Raw genomic sequence first — 20281 nt, forward strand, 5'->3', positions numbered from 1 at the left:
AGCAAATTGAAGGTATACATAGAATAATGTTTAAGTAGTCTACTCTACTGAACTTGGAACTCAGGTGATTTGTGTGTGAATTTTGTGGTATTGATTTTTGTCTCTTGGCCAGGCATCATAATCAGTTAATTTATCGCTGATTTCTGTTGGCTCCTGAGATGGAGCAACTTCAGCAAAAGTTCCCTAAGCAGTATATTCTAGGTGAGCATTCTTTTAGTCACAATAATTGCTGTAATACAACACAACACACTTACCAGTTCCTTTAGAAAACAATCACTTACATATATATTTCAGATAATGAAATAAATTGCAAACTGTGCAATAAATTCATATATGCCATATTGTCTGTGTGATGTCTTTATAACTTTCTAGATTCTAACTTTGTAACTTGAAAATACGAGGGCTTCACAATTAGATCAAAAGTTCATGATTCATTCTTCAACTCAGGGAGTTTGCCTTTCTTTCTTTTCACCCTTCCTCTCTCTTTTCTACCCAAAATATCTCTATTATTCTATGGCTTTCTAAGATCTATAAAATAAGCGTTAGGATAATAGCTTGCATGACTATTGGGAAGCATTGAGTATAAGGTCTATAAAGCATTTATCCTAGTGCATGGAACTCACTAAAGAGTAGTTATTTCTTTATTTCATTCTGAAGTATACTGCCCCCTAAATCAAATTTTGAGATTAAAAGTTTGTTAAGGGAATTGCATTATAAAAGTAATACCATAAGTGATTCAAAAATAGTCTGACTTTGTAAACCTATCCTGGCCATGGATATCCAGAGGTGACCCTGTTCATATCCCATGTGATAGGTTAAGTGTCCCCATATCTAAGTATAATTTTCATGGTATATCTGCTATGGAAACCACCCCAGAATATATTTGTACTATGATTTTGGCCCTTCTTCATGATTATACATCACCTTGGGGACCTCATTCTTCCATCATATGTTCATGTGCATCATAGTTGTATGACTGTCTCTGACACATTTACTTCCCTACACTCCTACCCAGTAAAAATCAAGCTAAGGTATAGCAGAAAAACCAGCATCTACACAAATTGCCCACTCTCAATTTTTAGGTCAGTGGCAATAAGATGTGCTGTCTCTGAAAACCAGCCATTATCCTAAGACCACCCTTAAGCCACCTCCTGTGCTCTGTACTTTCCACCCAACCCACCACAAAGGTCATGTTCCTTCAGAGCCCTTATCCTGACACCTACAGAGAAAGATCACAGGTGAGCTCCACTGATGGCCTCATAAATTCTACAGACAACATTTGTACAGGAATCAGATTCCTAAAGACAGGACCACCTGCATATTCTTATGAATGTTCCCTGGCCCTCTCCCTTACTATCCTTTAACAGTATTATTAACCTTTCCCTTTCAAGATTTTAAGTACATTGCTATGACAAATATCTAAAGCTTGCTATTTAAGGAAATAATAATCAGCTAAAAGAAACAAAACCAATTAGTTACGTGCTGTTAGTTTTGTTCCTATGAAATATATTTTGTTGATGTCCACAGAAGCAGCTTATTAATTAGAATTAAATTAAACAAATGGCACCCTCATTTCTTCTTTCCACTCTATAGCATGTGATCCTTTCAGTTATTCTACTTTAAGTGATTCTCAGTTGGCGAATCAAATCTGAGTTCTTAGCCTTTAAGAATTTTTCACAATTTCTGTTCTTCCATGGATAATACTAAGTATTCTTCAGTGATTTTGCCCAGCTGATGTCTGTCTCTACTTAATGTATTGTATGAAAGAGACAGTTTTGTCTTCAGTGTAGCAGTTTCACTAAGTATGGTCAAAGCCTGGTTGCTAGTTTTGGTTGATTTCCTGCCCTAAGTTTAATGAGCATAAGTTCCCATTGGGTTTACCACCTTGTCTTCAGAGTTTAGTCATAAGAAACCCGATACAGCAAAAATAGTATTACAGCATGCATGGGCTTTGCATTGGTTTTATTTTAAGGAAGAATCTAATATTTTAGAAGCAAAAATCAGTTGAGAGCTTGTTGATCCTCTTGAGATGTACAGAGCATATAATCTACTGTATTCCTGGAGTTACTATGTGTCCTGTGTATGCATCATGAGAATGTACAGTCTTTGAAATCAGCCAGTGAGCATATTGGACACATTCTAGAATTTCAGCCATGCCTCTGTTCTGACTCATATACATGTTTAGCTTCTCTATTTTTCCATTTAGAAAATAGACTTTCTGGATCGAACAGTAGTTTGACCTCTGCAGTTCCTGGCATTAGTTTAATAAAAGATCATACTTCTCACTTGTCAAAATCAGCTGGAGCAGAGATGCATTTTGCAAAGCACAGTGCAGGTGGATAGCCATGGCAGTTAGCTGCAACATTCATGGAAAGATACCTCTCTAAATGCTGGTGACTGAAAACTAATACCCTTGTCCTCATCTTTACTCCTCCTCCTCCTCTTCCTCCTCCTCCTCTTCTTCTTCTTCCTCGTCCTCTTCCTCCTGCTCCTCCTCCTCTTTTTCTTCCTCCTCGTCCTCCTCGTCCTCCTCCTCCTCCTCCTCCTTCTTCTTCTTCTTCTTCTTCTTCTTTTTTACTTAGACCAGCTGTAACATTGATGGTTATATCTCATGGATTAAAAATGAGGATTTTCATTCAGATCAGAGGTTGTTGTATTTTGTGCCTTTATTATAAAGGTCTTTGTTTTATGCCTTTCTTGGATTCTTTCCCCATTCTTTTCTTCTGTAAAGCATGATAAATTTGGGCAGTGTCTATGACCTGAAAAGGAAGAGGACTCATCTACTTCCTTTTATTAAATTGAGGTGGAAGGGAAAGTGGGTGCTTTGGGAATACAGAGCTTTACTTGCCTCCAGCATTTGCTGAGGTTATTTCCTCCTCCTACTCCTATTTCATATCTTTCCTTTGGCCAGCTGCCTAGCACTGACAGCATCAGTCTGAGAATTTGACCAGATAAAATTATTATTTATGCAACACACATGCTTACTGAAAGGATTTTACTATTTCATCTAGAATTTTGCTTTCTATCGTAGAATGATAACATTTATCCTTTATGTGGTTTGGATTTTGTAGGAAAATGTAGAATATAAGATCTTATAAGAAAGTCACGATATTCTTGTCTATAAGGCTCAATGTCTTCCATTGAGCAGTTTTGTGAATAATCACCTGAAATGCCATCCCTCTTTTAAGGACCCTTTTCACAATTTTTTTTGAATACAAGTTAATACAGTGACCTCAGTGGTAGTTTGTAGGATTTAGAAAAAGTCTCAGATCCTGAAATAGATCCACTGTTCACTAGGTTCATTCTGTTATATGACATAGTCTTAGAAATCCAGTCCTTACAATAGCATCCAGTAGTCATGTCTTTGTTTGACAGATTCTCATCCTTGTCATTATTAGCACCAAAACTTGCATACATGACCAGAAAAGGAAGCTAAAGGAGAAACATACCTTGAAGATAGATTATTTATCCCCTTCTCTGAATATATGAATGCTTGTCTCCCATGCTCTCCATTTAGAAATAAGATTTTTAGATGTAACAGTCATTTAACTCCTTTTTTTTGTTCTCACCTACTACCTACTTTCAGGTGAACTTTCTAATTCAGACCCTTACATGAGAATGGGACATGGAAAACAGTTGCTCAAGTAGCCACAGCCTTTTGGCAGATTGTAAGAATTTCCATCTTTCTTTCATTCTTTGGGATGACAAATAGACTACTATCCCTTAAATAAAAATTTCAGTGCTGGGAAAATGGCACTCTACCTCTAGGTTCATACAGTTTCTGATTAGTACACAATCATTTCACACAACTTCTCTTCACTCCCTTCACACATTCTTGCAAGAAATTTCAAGACAGAACTTAAACGAGTTCTGCATTGTTAAAGTTGATTTTCATTAAGAATTGACAATTTTTGAAATATGGACAGGAGAAGGAATGTACCTAAAAATGACAGTGTTGTAACATTTATTGTGGCAATACAATGCAATTTTTTTGAGGAAATTCCCTTTGAATTTAATTGCATAATTATAATTTCTATATTAGATACTGACAAGTGAGTGGTAATTATCAATTTGCATTGTTTGCAACAGCAGAAAGAGAAATATACAAACTTATAATATCCTTTGTTTCCAGAAAAGTGACAACAATATACAGCGTTTTTTATTTTTCTCATTGTTAGCCAATTTCAAATCATCTTAAGTACTTCCCACAGCTTTGGTAATCATCTAGTTTGTATTGCTACCCAGAGCTGTTAACACCCATTTTCTTTCCTAATCTTTCTGAACATAAACAGGCCCCAGGTCCCTGTGTTTCCAACAAGTTGAATTTGCTGACGAAGTAGAGACTTATTTCCCAGGATGAATTTTGCAAAGATGCTCTTGTCTTTCTCTCTTTTTGTAAACTTTCCTCTTCGTGGAAATCATATATTACTGATTAATATAAATGATTTTGTTAAGATTTCTTCAAAATAATTTATTTCATATGTCATGTTTTTACAGCAAAGAAATAATAAACTTAGGTCATTTAGCTATGCCACCTACATCTATTTATGTATTGATCTAAAAGCAAAACAGTAGTGGCACTGAAATGGGAATTTGGTTTTCTTGACTGCAACAAAATCAAACTGGGAATTGGAACCCTTCATTAAGGCAAAAGAGCATCACATGGGAAACATGAAACAATGTAGGGAAAGTAGTGGTGATAAGCCAGCAGGGATGAATGTTGGCATTCTTTTCTTTCCTCTTAGAGTCTAAGAATTGTTTTCAAAATAAATGTTAGCTATAATTACTTAGAACCATTTTCAATGACATATCAATAAAAACCAGCAGTGCAAAAGAGAAAAGTCTGCAACAGGGATCAAAAATAGAAAATAAAGTGAAATATTTTTCAGTTTAAAAAAATTTCCAGTTCTAAATTATAAAAAGTCAAGTGTGGAAGGTAGATGTAAAGAAGAAAAATAAGTAAAATATCACTTGGCCAACCATTTTGTCTAATTTTATGTGTGCATTTTTCTTTGCTGTCAGATATCCCTTAGATATTATTCTGTACTATGTTTTGGTGATTTATCATTGGATCATAAGTATTTTGCATGTCATGTGGTAAAGAGTTCATAAATAAAACAGTTTACAACTTGTTTACTGTCCCATCATTGTGTCATACTTTATTTCAATATCAGTTCATATATTAGTTAGAATTTAGGCTACTTATAATCTTTTGCTGAATAAATGACATGATGAATATATTTGTGTATAAATATTCATCTGCATTTTACATCATTTCTCTTTGAGAGATTTTGAAATACAAATTAGAAAATAAGTTTTTAAGGGGATATGGAAATGAGTATTAGGAATATTTAAAACAGATAGAGGACTTTGAAACAGTTTCTACCTTCTAGTCTTTCAATCATAGTCATCTCAGTCTACATCTTTATTTAAATTAATCTTTTTTTTTTTTTTTGCTCTGACTTTGGAGACTTCCACTTGATTCATTTCATCCTTTGCAAATTGTGGAGTTCAGTTCCAAGTTCTGTAGTCCATGATATCTGGGTTAGACAGTCACTTTACCATTTTTTTCCTATGTCTGTTTCTTGCCAAACCTTTTCATTCAGGGCTATATTTCTTGTCTCTTTAAAATTTCCTAGAATTTCCCTTAAATGTCACTAATTTTAATAGCTTAGCAGTGGCAATGCTGCTTTCTGGCAGTGTCCTGATAGTGGCATCAAAGCAAAGAGCTAAAATTCTACTCACTTTGATTGATGAGCTCATTTTGTTACAGAGGACAAATTGGATTTTTTTATACTAGTAATAAAAATTAATGTTTGATGTTGCTTTTCGGATGTTATTGGATCTCTGCCTTAATACAGACTTCAGCAATAAAAGCACTAACAGATAACTTGACCAGAAAGTTACCTCCTTCCCCTTTGAACTACCCCCAAAAGTAAAAGGTGCTTTTCCAATTTTCTAATCCTAGTACATTCTTGTATGCATGCATGAGGGTGTGGACTGTGGGAAAGCAGCAGCAGTAGGGTAATAGTCTGTATTTCAATTTTCCTCTAATTGGAATGTTTCTTTGTTTTTGTTTCAGCACCTCCAAGGTTTACACGAACTCCCGTTGATCAGACAGGAGTCTCTGGCGGAGTTGCGTCTTTCATCTGTCAAGCTACAGGAGACCCGAGACCTAAAATTGTCTGGAACAAAAAAGGAAAGAAAGTCAGCAATCAGAGATTTGAGGTATTAGGTCCATTGTTCTGTTTCTCTGGGGGAAGAATGCATCTTGGTTTGTATGTTACTTCTTTGCTCTGATATAAGGTGTCATAATCATGGAGATATGACATTCTTTATGTTGCATGGGGTAGAAATTTTAGGTCTAAATAACTTTTTAAAACAGAGAATTTGGGGGTTTAAGTGAATGGATTTTGTGTCTGCTTGTACCAGGGACCAGAAAGTTTTCTAGGGTATCTCCTAGATATGGCTTAATTGTGGAACACTTGCCAGCTTGGACAGGGCCCTGGGTTCAATCCTTAGCACTGACCATAAAAGAAAGAAAGAAAAAACAGTGTTCAAGAATCAATCTGTAAGCTTCATTCCCAGGCTGATTCCACTTACAATTGCCAGATGGAACTCCCACATCCTCTGGAGTATGGGTGAAAAATTTGTCTTTCCCAGAAACTTCCTATCCTGCTGGCTCTTATTGAGTGACATGGTCATCCCTGAAACAGTCTGTGTAGACAGTGAGTGGGGTCAGAACCTACCTCTCTTTCTCAGAATGGGTTCAGTTCAATTCAATCCCCTGACTTACAGGAAGGGTAGTTTTTTCCTGGAAGAGCATTCAAATTTTTGTTACCAAGAAGAAGGAGAATGGCTACTGAACAGAAAATGTCAACTGTAGTTCACACCTGTGATTATAGGTAGTGTGAACTAGAATGAGAAAGTTGCTCATTCTGTGTCTTAGAGAAAAGTGCTACCATGTAAGAAGCAGGAACCTGTCTGGGTAAACAGGTTGATATCACAGAAGCTGTTCTTTAACAATTGAACAAATTGTTCTTTATTTGAGAAAGCCCATTGTATCAAGGATGATGAAACATAGTTTAGACATTCTTTGGGTGTTTGTGAGGAGGCTTACAGTTTAGAAATTGGTTATTCTGGAGAAGAAAAATAGGTGATAAATTGCATAAAATAAAGCAAACAATATCATGCCTACAACTTAAGACATGAAGAGTAATTAGATTTTTGGGGTATACTGGGATTCTCAAGTCACTCAAAATTATAAAAACCCACTTCCTTTTTACCTGAGTTTATACCCTACTTCATGGCCAAATTCACAATTTGGGAAATTAAAAGCAATTTCTAGTTAAAAGAAATATAGCAGTTATAAAATCTAGAACAAATTTTATTCCTTTTCCCATAGTGTTACAGAGTACTGTACAGTTCAAATGCCTAAAGAATCTCATTACTTACAGTGGTGAAATTTGAAATCTGGACTTTATCATAGATAATGAATTTTATAAATTTGCATGTGATGAGTTTTACATTGTTTCTTTAAAAATCAGATACTTAACAGAGACTTAAACCTAAATAGCATATCTTGAAAAATCTTTAGGTAATATTACCTATACCATGAACAAAATGGTGTGTGTGTGTGTGTGTGTGTGTGTGTGTGTGAATGTATATCATGCCTGGGTGATTTTCTTATTTAGTTTAAATGAAGTAATTTTTTTTTTTGTTTGAGAAGTATACTCTTTAACATGCTTGTTCTTGACAATGGATTCTTAACAAAATTTTTTTAAAAAATTGCAATAGTGAACATTTCAAAGTGTAAGCTCTGCTTAGTATATAATTCCTACTAAGAGTTATATAAACACACCCAGAGAAAATTATTTTTACACAAAGCACGTACATTAAACAATATTAAGCCCCGAGTTGAAATCACAAACATGTATAACAATGTATTTTTACCTGTGAGTGTGTACAGTGGAGTTGTATGACTAAGGCTTATGAGACTATTAGAAGAAACTTTGTTTTGCTTCTTCTATCAACACCAAATGCAGTGTCTGGTGCAAGAAGCATTCAGTCAATACTGCATAGTAAATAGGCAATCAGATTAGAAATTACAATACCAGCTTGTAATATCTGGTATATTGTTTGTTCATTGTAAGAAGATAGTTCTCAGTGTAGGAAACAGTTTAAATGTGTAATCATACAATGACATTGAATAATAAATTAGTGTAATGTCTTTGTCTACATTAAACTGTTATTGGAACCAGTGGGGCTCAAGGAAGAGGGCCTCTCCCTGGCCCTTGGTCATTGTCACACACACGCACACACACACAAAAGAACTTTAGGGCAAATTGAGGTAGAGACCAAGAAAGTTTGTTAGTAAAACAAAGCAAATGAAAGATAGAGAGTACATACCCTAGACAAGGGTTAGGTTTACATATAATAAAAGGTACAATGAGTGCTATAACATCAGGAATACTTATGGTATTAAAAAAAAGAAAAAAGAAAGTGGATTTGGGTTTGGTTCACATTTATTCTAGGATGAGTGCTCCTTTTTGTTTTGAGCACCTAGTATATTTCATCATTCTTGGTGGTACACTGTGTTATCAGTTGGGCCCAGGGTTATCAAGATTGGTCTGTTCATTAAATTGCAATCATTATGAAATATATGTCTGACCATACCTTTAAACAAAGGGTGGGTTGTGCCTGACACCCTCTTCAAGCCAGGATTTCATCCTTGAGATAAATGTTTATCTTGGAAAATACTTTTCGTGCCCAGAGGAGTCATTTAACAAAATGATTTTTCCCCAGGATAAGTGTCTTTTTTTGACTCTATCCTTGGTCAGTTCCCAGAGTGCACTAATTATTTGGGTAAGCTGGCAAGGTCAGAGGGAAAGAGCTGCTTTTTTTCTTTTTAATTCTTACTAAATACTGTAGCTTACCAAGAGAGTGTAAAGCTTAAAACAAACATAATAGTGCCAGTGTGCTGTTAATTAAGCTATTTATCAATGCACAGTTTATCTCTGAATTCCTGGCTGTTGTTTCCCATGCCTCATTTTCCCTTACATATCCTCCCTCAAATCTGTAGCATGCTTGTGGAATATTCAAAAAAGTTTCTACTGAAATAAGGGCAAAATAGTTTCTGCTGGGTATTGAGGGAGTAGGGGGGAGAGGAAGAGGGCGGAGTGGGTGGTAAGGGAGGGGGTGGGGGCAGGGGGGAGAAATGACCCAAGCCTTGTATGCACATATGAATAATAAAATAAATAAATAAATAAATAAATAAATAAATAAATAAATTTCAACACAAAGAAATGAAAAAAAAAAGTTTCTACTAACTAAAACTTTTTCTTTCTAAATATGAAGTAGATTTATTTTTAAAAGTTGGTCATAATAGAGTTGAAAATAAATTTTGGTGCTTTTAGAAATGAAACATTTTGAATATCTTTGTGAATTTAGAATGAGAGCGGATTACACAAAGAAATTCAAGTGGACATATTGTAAGATATTTAATCTCCTTCCTCTATATGTTAATATGCATACACATACACAAAACCTGACATTAGGCATCCCATAAGTGTATTTATAAGACACTGTCAATTTATTCACAATTTAGGCACTTTGAAATATTACTCATTAGGGAAATGGAGAAAAAAGAAAGAACAGTCTCTCAGTGAGCAGCTAAGAGAACACAGCATAGTTATAGAAAGGCAGGTAGAGGATTCTGTAGTTGTGTATATATGTATTTATTATCAAAATCATCTTTTTCTTTTCATTAAAGCAGTACTTAAATTAGCTAGCAGTGCCAAGGAATACAACTTTTCCTAAACTGCTTCACCATAGAGTTCATAATGATAATGAATTCAGGCTTGGTGTTTAGGACATTAATTTTCTGCCTGGTGAAGCAAGCCTTCATTTTTTAGCAAGAATGCCCTAAAAATGCAGAAAATGCTAAGCTAGAACAAATACTGGAATGATTTATGACAAAATTAATGCATGCCATCAGGCTTTTGGGTTGTGAAAGCTGTCTTCTGGCTGTCCAAGTGCTAGATTTATGCAGTTTTTCTTCATGGTCCACTCATCTATACTTTCTGCATTAGACACTTTGAACAGGCAGAACTATTTGTGGTAGCATGCATTAATTCTTCACCTTACCTTCCAATTATTATATGGGTCCACTTGTGCCTATGTTCTATCAGAGGCAGTAATTTGAGGAATTTATCCATCATGACTGTAAGGTTCTCAAAAAACTATTAGGTTTAAGTTATCCAACATACATGTTTTGGAATATCTTTATGAGTAAATCCTGGTGGTTTTCAGTAAAGATTTGCATATGTAGTTTTATGTTTTTCTTTTTGTTTAGTAGAAGAGTCATTATCTGACCAAATATTCTGTTTTATCAGTGTGTTAAAATTTACTCTTGGAATAATGCTGAATATATTCAGAGTCTGATGGCTGGTTCATCAATGCATTGAGAGGTTTAGCTGAGAGGTAGACAATTGTAACAACACCTGTGACAGCTATTGTTTCCTCTAATAGGTAATAGAGTTTGATGATGGATCTGGATCAGTTCTCAGAATACAACCTTTGCGGACTCCACGGGATGAGGCTATTTATGAGTGTGTGGCCTCGAATAATGTGGGAGAAATAAGTGTATCCACCAGACTCACAGTTTTACGTGGTAAGTGCTCAAGCGCATGGTTGTTGCTTGTGACATTGTTGCAGTTCTGTAGCTCAGGTGTTCTTTTGTATGACCACTTAAATGACTAGTTTTGAGCTGATGCTTAAATGGCAAATGAATTTATGTAAAACATTTATAAGGGTCAGACTTCTATCACATGGTGGATATCTTCTCTTGCTATGGGTCTTGAAGAAAAGCTGATCATGAAGAGAAGCAGAAATTGAAAAGAAGTGTTGGTTTCAAATACCAAATGCCATTTTGATTGTTGGCTAGAGAATCTGGAAAGGAAACAGGGTATGCTACTTTTGTGTGTTGGCATTATTTGTGCATGGATTTTTTTCATATTTTCTTCAGCAGCTGTTTTTTTCAAACTACCAAAGCTGACATTGGTGTTTATAAAATTAAAGGAACAGTCTCAATATAAAGATGAGTTCCACTTAAGCAACTGGTCAGAACCAAGAATAAGAGAGACACTTTTCTTTTCTGTGTTAAAAATAGTTTTTTTAATTTCTTTTATTTTTCTTGAACCAATATCTATTGATGCAAATAAAATGGTACATCCCTTTATATGTCACAGTGTTACTTATAAAATTTGACCAAAGCATGGGATGACAGTCAGTGTGTTCACTTTTTAGATATCTTTTACTATAAGAGTACTGGAGTACAAAGGCTGGTGGTCCTCAGTTGTATGTGTCTAATTCAGGCTTTTCCATAGAGATAAGAACGTTGCTTGGTTAGACCCTTTACACTTAGCATTTCCATACTGACACACTAATACCTCCGTGAATTTATCCCTCTCTTACTTTTTTGTTTTGTTTTGCATTAAACTTCATATTTACTTGATTTCAGAAGTTAGAACAATAGACCTGTCTTAAAACAATGTTATGACTATCTGAAAAAAAATTAAATGCACAGTTAGTAATCAAGAAAGAGAAATTTACAGGTCCTAAACTCAAGGAGGGAATCCCCAGAGAGAAGACAACTATAATGCTATAATCCAATATAACAAATGAAAGTGCTACTGATTTTAGGGTTGGCATTTCAAATTTCGAACAGGATACACACAGATGAAGATGAGGGTAGAAGTAAAATGATCTGAATCAGCTTTCTGCGTATTGGTGAGACTCGTAGCAATATTCCTATAATGTGTCCAGAAGTTGGTCAGAAACATCAAATCCCAAAGAGTATGGAACAGGAGGCCGTGGAAACACTTACCTCACAGACACACCCCCATAACCCAGGTATAGGACCCTAAAGAAGGTTATTCATACCCAGATTAGTTTATAAGTACCAATTCTAAAGCATACAAGCCAGTTCTGTGACCCATGAGGGACAGTGAACTCCAGAAGTGAGTGTAGAAGTCATAGTCTATGTTCTATAATTAAACCGTATGCATGGTTTCTTTTTAAAATAAATGGGTTTAAAATATTTAAAATTTGAAATAAATGGTTTAAAATAAGAAATAAAATCCATTAGGAATCTATGAGACACTAGGAAAATGAAAGTAGTAGATATGTGTTATAATTCAGATTTTAGAATTTGAAGAATCTTAGAAACTTGTGTGTGTGTGTGTGTGTGTGTGTATATATATTCCTAACTTATATGGTCTGAAAATTGTAGAATCAATTTCCATGTGTCCTTTTCTGACATGAAATCAGATTTATTTGTTAATGTCTTTCAAAAAATTTATTCCATTGATTCACCTGGCTTAGGACTAAGCATAATGCAAAGGTACAAAACAATAAAATTTAGCTGAAACTTGCAGTTTATTTCACTCTCTAAAGCCTTCAAAAGAAATAATAGCAGTCATTTGCTTGACTTAATCTTTATGCATTTCATGAAGACATTAACAAAAGTTGGCAGAAAATACCACTTTACTTAGAAATTTACAAGGATTTATGTTTTCCTGTGTCTCAGCTGGAAGGAGTTCCCCCATTATCTGCTTTTATACAGCTAGTTCCCATATTAAGCAAATGCTTTTGAAAATTTTAATATGATCTGACTTTCTATGTGAATATTTGTGATATGTAAGTGCACTTGAGTGAAATTCAAGTGATTTGAGTGAAGTAATTAACCCTTCCTCATATTGTAAGACTGTATTTAGTGTTTCTGGAAATGTTTCATGAGAAAAATTTGAAAGTAATTTTGGATAATGGAAAAGTAGTCTAAATATAACCTTAAAATACTTTTCACACATCCTCATTGGGTAAAATAAATGAGGATGGAATTATCTTTGTTTTCAAGAGTCACCTCTCTGTTTAAAATGTCTAATTGTTGGTAATTCTATCAATAATAGTCTTTTAAAAATATTTCAATGATAAATTGCCATTCATTGACTTTGAACATGATGAACTGTTAAATAATTGAATGCGAAGAGGTCCATATGACAGTTGAGGAGTTTTGAGTTTATTTTAAGTTTACTTTCTCTTGCAAAATCATGTTGGCAAATATTCAAGCTGTATGTTCTGAAGTAGATGAAGACTACTTTGCATTTTTCATCCATTGGCTCTCATCAGATGCCCATTTTGTCTACATGGGTCATTTATTTTCTCCTTACTTTGCTGACAAATGCCAAAAATGTGCCAACTGTCATGATAGGTTTTGTCTAAGTGGGCTGGATGAAGATCACTCATTTATTTCACACAGGCTACTGGAGAACCTAATTAATTGGAGATTCAAACATCTGACCTGTATGGCTAATGCAGAAGACATTGAAATAATACCCTGACCACCCATGTGCACTGAAGGGAACATTTCAGGGAAAACTTTCTCTCAGTAGCTTGTTTCAATTTATTGTGGCTCTGAAATACTGTTTTTGTAAGGAAGGTTAACTACAAGCTCAAGGCTGAACGTGCCTTGGAATGAGATATTTGGGCAAGTAGCCATTTACCCTGTAGAAGTGGTTCACGGAGGAAGAAGTGGAAGAAGGGAAGTTAGTTGACTGTGATCCTGTAGGTAACTTTTCTTTTTTTTTTTTTTCACTTGTCCTAGTTGTACAAATGACAAGCACATACTAGCTCCCTAGTTGCATGGTACTTTAGAGGCTGAATGGTAAGTGAAGGCCACAGGACTCTCTGAGGTCTTATTAAGGGCTGGACTTTGCCTAACTGTGGAATGCTGCTAAAGATGATTGGCTAGAGAGGGGCAAGGAAAGCACAAAACAAGGTGCTTTAAGAAAAGGGATATTCCAACGAAATAGGTTCTATCTGGATCCATAGTTTATTGTCCACAATTTCTTCCTGACCAAAGATACTGGCAGGAAAACTTGAAATAACAAATTAATGTAATGATAACTGGGAATGAAAATGCTCTCCCTGATATATTTTATCAGTCACTAGATAGGGAAATGCTGTATCACTACATACAAACTTTCCTACCTACTGAAAACCCAGCCTTTTTGAGGCTAGAGGGAAAGTTTCATGAATCCTTTTTTGTTTTCTCTCTCTAAGAGATAGTTCTGCAATGAACTCTGTCTTTCAAACATCTGACTAAATGTCATATTTCTTAAACTTAGTTATTTTTGTTTGTTTGTTTTGTTTTTTAAGGCACTAATCAGAAAAGACACATTTTGTTGTCATTCAAGCCAGCATGTAATAGCTCCTTTTCTTAAGCTTAGTTGTTTACTTTCAGAAACTTTCCCATTCCCAGAATACTACTGTCCCTCAAGTCTCCACCGTCATTACCACAACTAAACAGGGTATACTGTTTAACATTACTGCCTTTATCTACATGTAAGAAAGTAGGCTGTACAAAGAACACATTCAAAGTAAGTTACTGTCTAAGAAAATCAGTTGACCAAATGAGGCACTAGTTTGGCAAGTATATTTCAATAAATGATACTTGTGTGAGTATATCTACTCAACACAGAAATACATCATTTGCAAATGCTCACCTTTAGGATGCAAGACAACAAACATACAGAGAACCTAAATCTAGATCTGAGGTTATATGAGTTTCCAACTCTGGCTCTGTCACAAGAGAACTGTGGTATTTTATTCAAATCTGTTGACTTCCCTGTTCTTTGATTTATTCATTTTTCTTTCTCTTTTAAACCTCATTCACACAGAGAAGTCTCAGATTTTGATCAGACCAGTGAGATCTCTAACTTTCTATGATTCAGTGATGCGCCTATTTCAGGAAGTCAGTTCTTGCAAAAAATAAGCTCCCTGAAGGTGACTGTTACTGAGATATTAAAACACACAGTGAGCAGTTGGATAAGACAGAGGAGGCATTGCACTTGGAAACAGAGAGAAATGTTTGCATAATATGTCTGTTTCAAAAAACGTAAGCCATTATAGCAGTTGTTAAAAAGAAAAAGAAACCACACAACTTTTACAATCTTTCAGGGAGATGGCAGTCAGCTCTCTCTGCCATTGTGTAATACCCTGAGATCAGAATTAGCATGTTCATTACAGTCTCATTTTATTAATGCCTCTTTTTGAAGATGAACACAGTTGTCCCTGCTGCGAAAATGGTACTTTGCCGTTTATGTTATAAAGTGGTCTCGGCTGGGGATCCAGGCTAGGAACATTAAAGAACAAAGCACAGCTGCTTGACTGTCACACAAAAGGATTTTTATGAAAGACTGAAACAAAAAGAAGGGTGGCCAACACAGAGCAAACTTGCTGACAATTATGGTACTGAGTGAAGATTACTTGAAGTTTTATAAAATAGTTGAGTACTTGTAATAAATTGATACAAAAATGATAAAACATGCTTGTGTAATACTGCTTTTCCATGCTCAAAAGAGGTGGTGGTGTGCAGAGCCATTTTAAGTCAACAGAATCTTCTGACTTTTAGCAGTTTGATCTTTGGGAACTTAACTATAACTTCTTTTTACTACAAGTGTCACAAAGGCAGGAGCTCATGTAGACAGTAGTGCATGGGGCCCCAGTAAGGGTAGATGTGAAAAACGAATATTTGAGAGAAAGTATACATGTCAGCGAAGAATCTTCATGTTTCCTTACCATCCATTTCCTGAGGACAACTGTGTTGTTGGTGTGTGCCCCTTTCCTGGAACCACTGTCACTTGTTTTACCATGTTGATATTATGTTTTAAAATTGCTTAGAGTGAATGAGTGCTCTTGTAATTATTGTATGTAAGTAAGAACAATTTCCTCCTTTTGATCTCATATTGAAATGCTATTTTTAATGATTTTTTAAATGAATATGAGGCCATCTGGATGCTTATTGTTGATTGACTTAATGGAGTTATGGAAATGTTGAACTAGAAAGGAATTTGGTGTTTACCTAGCCAAATATTTTATTCTTCATTTAAAAAATCAAGGTCCAGAGAGCTTGAAATGATTTGTTCTTGTTCATATAGCTAAGATCTTTGGGTTTTTCCACATCAGAAATGAAACTACTCGCATTGTTTGTTTTATTCCTTTAGATATTTGCATAGGATGTATATGAGATATTACCAGGGAAAAACAGTATTTTTCCAACTGACAAGTATGATATGAAAGAAAATAGTACTCAAATGGCATGAGTGTGAAAAATGTGTAAAAATATTACAAAGATGATTCATTATGGGAGGAGAGGACCTCCGAGTAGAAACTTGAAGAATAGGTGAGATTCTATAGGCACTCCTAGCATGTGAGCATATTAGAGACAGAGAAGCTGTATGACCAAGTTGCATATGAAAGAAATGGGTGTTGGCAGTGGATGTGGGTGTTATTTCAGTCAGGGTTCTCCAGAGAAAGAGTGCCAGTAAGATGCCTACAGAAAGAGATTTGTTGTAAGGAATTGGCTCTTGTGATTAATGAGGCTGACAAGTCCAAAGATCTACTGAGCTGGCAAGCTGGGAACCCAAGAAAGCTGATGGTGTAGTCATAGTCCAAAGCTAGCAGGCTCAAGACCCGAGAAGAACAGATGTTTCAGATAGAGAATGAAAGCAACAAAAAGCCAGTGTCCCAGTTTGGGGGCTGACAGACAGGAGGAATTCTCTATTTTTTTAAATGTTTTTTTCTTTTATTCATATGTGCATACAATGTTTGGGTCATTTCTCCCCCCTCCCCCCACCCCCTCTCTTACCTCTCCCGCCCCTCCCTCTCCCTCCTTACCCCCTCGCTACCAGGCAGAAACTATTTTGCCCTTATCTCTAATTTTGTTGAAGAGAGAGTATAAGCAATAATAGGAAGGACCAAGGGATTTGCTAGTTGATAAGGATAGCTATACAGGGAGTTGATTGGCATTGCTTTCCTGTGCATGTGTGTTACCTTGTAAATTAATTCTTCTCGAAGGAATTCTCTCTTGTTTGGGATAGGGTTGGTCTTTTTGTTCTAATGCCACCCACATGAGGAAGTGCAATCTGCTTTACTCTGTGTACTGAATTAAATGCTAAACTCAATCTGAAACAGCGTCACAAAAATACCTAAAATAATGTCTGAAAAAACATCTGGCACTCCATGGCCCAGGTAGGTGAGCACATGGAAGTAACCTTCAAAGATTAGCACATAGTAGCTGGGATTGAAGTAGAAGTAAAGGGGCAATAGAGGAAGAAATTAGGTTGGGATATGCTTCGTTGGCTAGAGATTAGACTATGCAATGGGATATCATGTGATTAAAAGTTAACACCCTCTAGGTAAGCTCAAATTTGTAAAAGAGTTTGCTAAAACACTTAAGGTAATATAACAAACAATTCACATTCACTTATGTATAATTTTAAAGTATGTTTTACTTTAAAAGTGGATATTTATTTGGCTTTGACTACTAAAATTTAAACAATTTTTAAAATGTCAATATCTTGGCTTTTAAAATTAGTTTTATTTTAAGTTACTAATTAAGATGCAGTTTAAGAAGTTGTGCATGCATAATTTATTGGGATTGGGGGCACAGACATACCAAATGCCTCATCTAGGGTTTAATTATCAAAGTCCTAATTACATAATTCCTTAGAAGAATAACTTATTTTCTCCTATTAAAAAAAATAACTTGTGAATTAATACCACATTAGACACAATTATGAGATACATCCTAGTATACTTAATATATTTTTATTAAAGATAGCAATAAAAAATTTGTTATCTTTCAAAATGAGCTTATACTTTAATTTACATCTTATAACTTTCCATGCTCTCCTTTTTTGTATTTTGAACTTTACCTTTGACTGTTTAACTTTATATTTTATATGTATATATATGTGTATATATATGTATATACATTCATGTGTATATACAAGTGTGTGAAATATATATGTATATATGAATATATATATATATATTTCCATAACTAACAACTTTTGGCAATAAGTATAGTATATAGCTGATGATGTCTGTGCTCAAATTAGTTTGTATTTTCTGGAAAGGGATTTTGTGTTGTTCAAGCTAAAATATAAAAAAGCTATTGAGAAGAATGAAGTTGTATATAGTGAATGAGACCAACAAATCAGCATTAACTGCTTTCAGGTATTTTTATCTTTTTATGTATATTGGAGTACACAGTTATCTTTTGTTGTATATTTATTTAGTTGCATGGGTATCTACAGATCTGGCATTTACAAGTGGAACATTAAATATAGTAGAAAAGTATAAACTTATATATATATGTGTATACATACATACATACACACACACACAAACACACACATATATATTTGCAGTACTAAGCATTGAACTCAGGGTCTCACTCTTGCTAGGCAAATAAGTGCCATATTACTTGAGCCACATTCCATCCCCTTGATGACTTCTTAAACAGTTTGTTATTGTTTATTGTAAATAAACCAAAAAAATCTGTTAGGGAGATATATTTGTGTGTGTGTTTGTATTTATGTATGGGTTTTACATGTAGTGTGTGTGTCTATGACATGTTTCATTTGCTTCAGAGCACTTTCCACTCTATGAAATTATACTCTTTATTTCTTGAGACTTACAGCCTTCCTGGATGTATAAGTACCATACATTTTTCTATGGCTTAGAAGTCTTTCTAGCATTTCCTTGGCATGAGTAAATGTTTGTGGAGTGAATATACACTTATGTAGAGAGTTGGAGGAGCACATAAATATGGTTATATAGTTGTATGTAGTAAGAGATGATTTGGACAAGAATTAGTCTTACTTTATATATAAGGGACAAAACCAGCCTAAGTTGGAATGTGTGATTAGAACCAGAAAATCCAGGCAAAGGGAATAAGAATAGTGAAACAGAAAGAACCACAATGAAAGGAGAACAGTCTTTGTGGCTAGACAGAAGTTTATATCAACATTCTACTACTTCTTGCTGTATTGGTTTAAACACCTTAGTAAAGTCTTAATGTAAAATGCTTACACATTTTAGCATCATTCTGAAAAGTTAATGACATATATGAAGCATGTTGCACAGTGGTTTGAATATAAAAGTTACTGAAAGTGTTAATTTCCTTCCTTCTTCCTTCATCATCCCTTTGAAGCTGAGGTGTTTGGTTTGGCTCTGTTAACCACTAATGAGTACCTAGCAACCAGAACAGTGCTGAGTACATAGTAATCCAGTATATGTTCTTTACATGAACACATGGCTATTGTGATGGAGGTGTGGGTCAAGAACCCTGGGATAGAAGTTTTCTGTGTCTTGTTTTCAAAATACTTCTTAGCCCAATGTGTTGAAAAATCAGTTTTTCACATGGAAGTAAGGTGCTATGAGATTGAAAAGTAGACATGTATTACTAAGTTACTTTGAAAGACCAAAGCTCATTTATTGATAAAATACTCTTTCATATACAATGCTAAGAATTTTAGGTTACTTTTTTCCCCTTCTTACACTTGTGCTGAATTTTGTCTTGACACATATTCCTGTATCCTTCAGAATGCTTATACGATATGACACTCTTTATGCTTGGGACAGATAAATATTTGGGATTAAAACAAATGAAAAAGGCACTATTCCCTCCTGCCTTCAAGGAATCTATGTTCTCTGTTGGAGGAGAAAACATAATTTTGGATAAAATGAACAGATAATTATATATATTTTTTGTGGTTGGGGATAATGAAGTGTACTTTTAGAAGAAAAATGCTCTCATGGTAATTCAGCTTACACTTTTTCAAGCTAGTACTTGTGGTAAGAACTGATGTCTCCCAGAGTATTCCATCAGTGTGACAGAAAGTTTTGTTGGAATGCAAAATGTGTTTGACATATGACGCTTCAAGTGATGGAAAAATTACACTCCCTTTTTTTCCCTGATGAGTAGAAAGGTCCTGGGAGAAGATTAGATTTCATTTGTAGGAAGATTTGGGATCTACTTTGCTGGGGTTTTCAGAAAATATGATGCAATAAAAAACTTAAGTAATTACCTTTAAAGTAATATTCCCATTTGTTTCTTTCCTAACTAATAGTAAAAGGAGTTTTTATTACTGCACTTAACATTTTTTATGACTCCTTTTTGCTCTAGCTGAAGATGACAAAGGAAATGGTTTTAAAGTGTAGTAGTAAAATATCTTAAAGCATCTTCTCTCCCAGAAGGCTTCATTAAGGAAACTTGATTTTCATAATAAAATATTTATTCATTTAAAAAGGAACTTTAGGTGTTTTAACCCCTAATGAAAAGCATTAGCATATGTTCCAAAACAGGAACCTTCTCCGATATGCTAAATTTTAAGGCCTAGGCTTAAGGCTTCAGCCACTTGAGCTTGAGCCC

The 20281-nt window shown here is 34.9% G+C and overlaps 1 protein-coding gene across 21 annotated transcripts in view; it reads left to right on the forward strand.

The window, feature by feature from the left end:
* Window positions 1–20281, forward strand: part of Ptprd (protein tyrosine phosphatase receptor type D) — a 1026094-nt gene that overhangs the window by 704076 nt on the left and 301737 nt on the right. For all 21 annotated transcript variants that reach the window (XM_074051871.1, XM_074051878.1, XM_074051881.1 and 18 more), the window contains 2 exons: window positions 6083–6228; window positions 10531–10672. In XM_074051871.1, coding sequence (XP_073907972.1) covers window positions 6083–6228; window positions 10531–10672 — 288 coding nt within the window. The remainder of the gene's footprint in view (window positions 1–6082; window positions 6229–10530; window positions 10673–20281) is intronic.

This window comes from Castor canadensis, chromosome 13 (assembly GCF_047511655.1).
Source record: "Castor canadensis chromosome 13, mCasCan1.hap1v2, whole genome shotgun sequence".
NCBI lineage: Eukaryota > Metazoa > Chordata > Mammalia > Rodentia > Castoridae > Castor > Castor canadensis.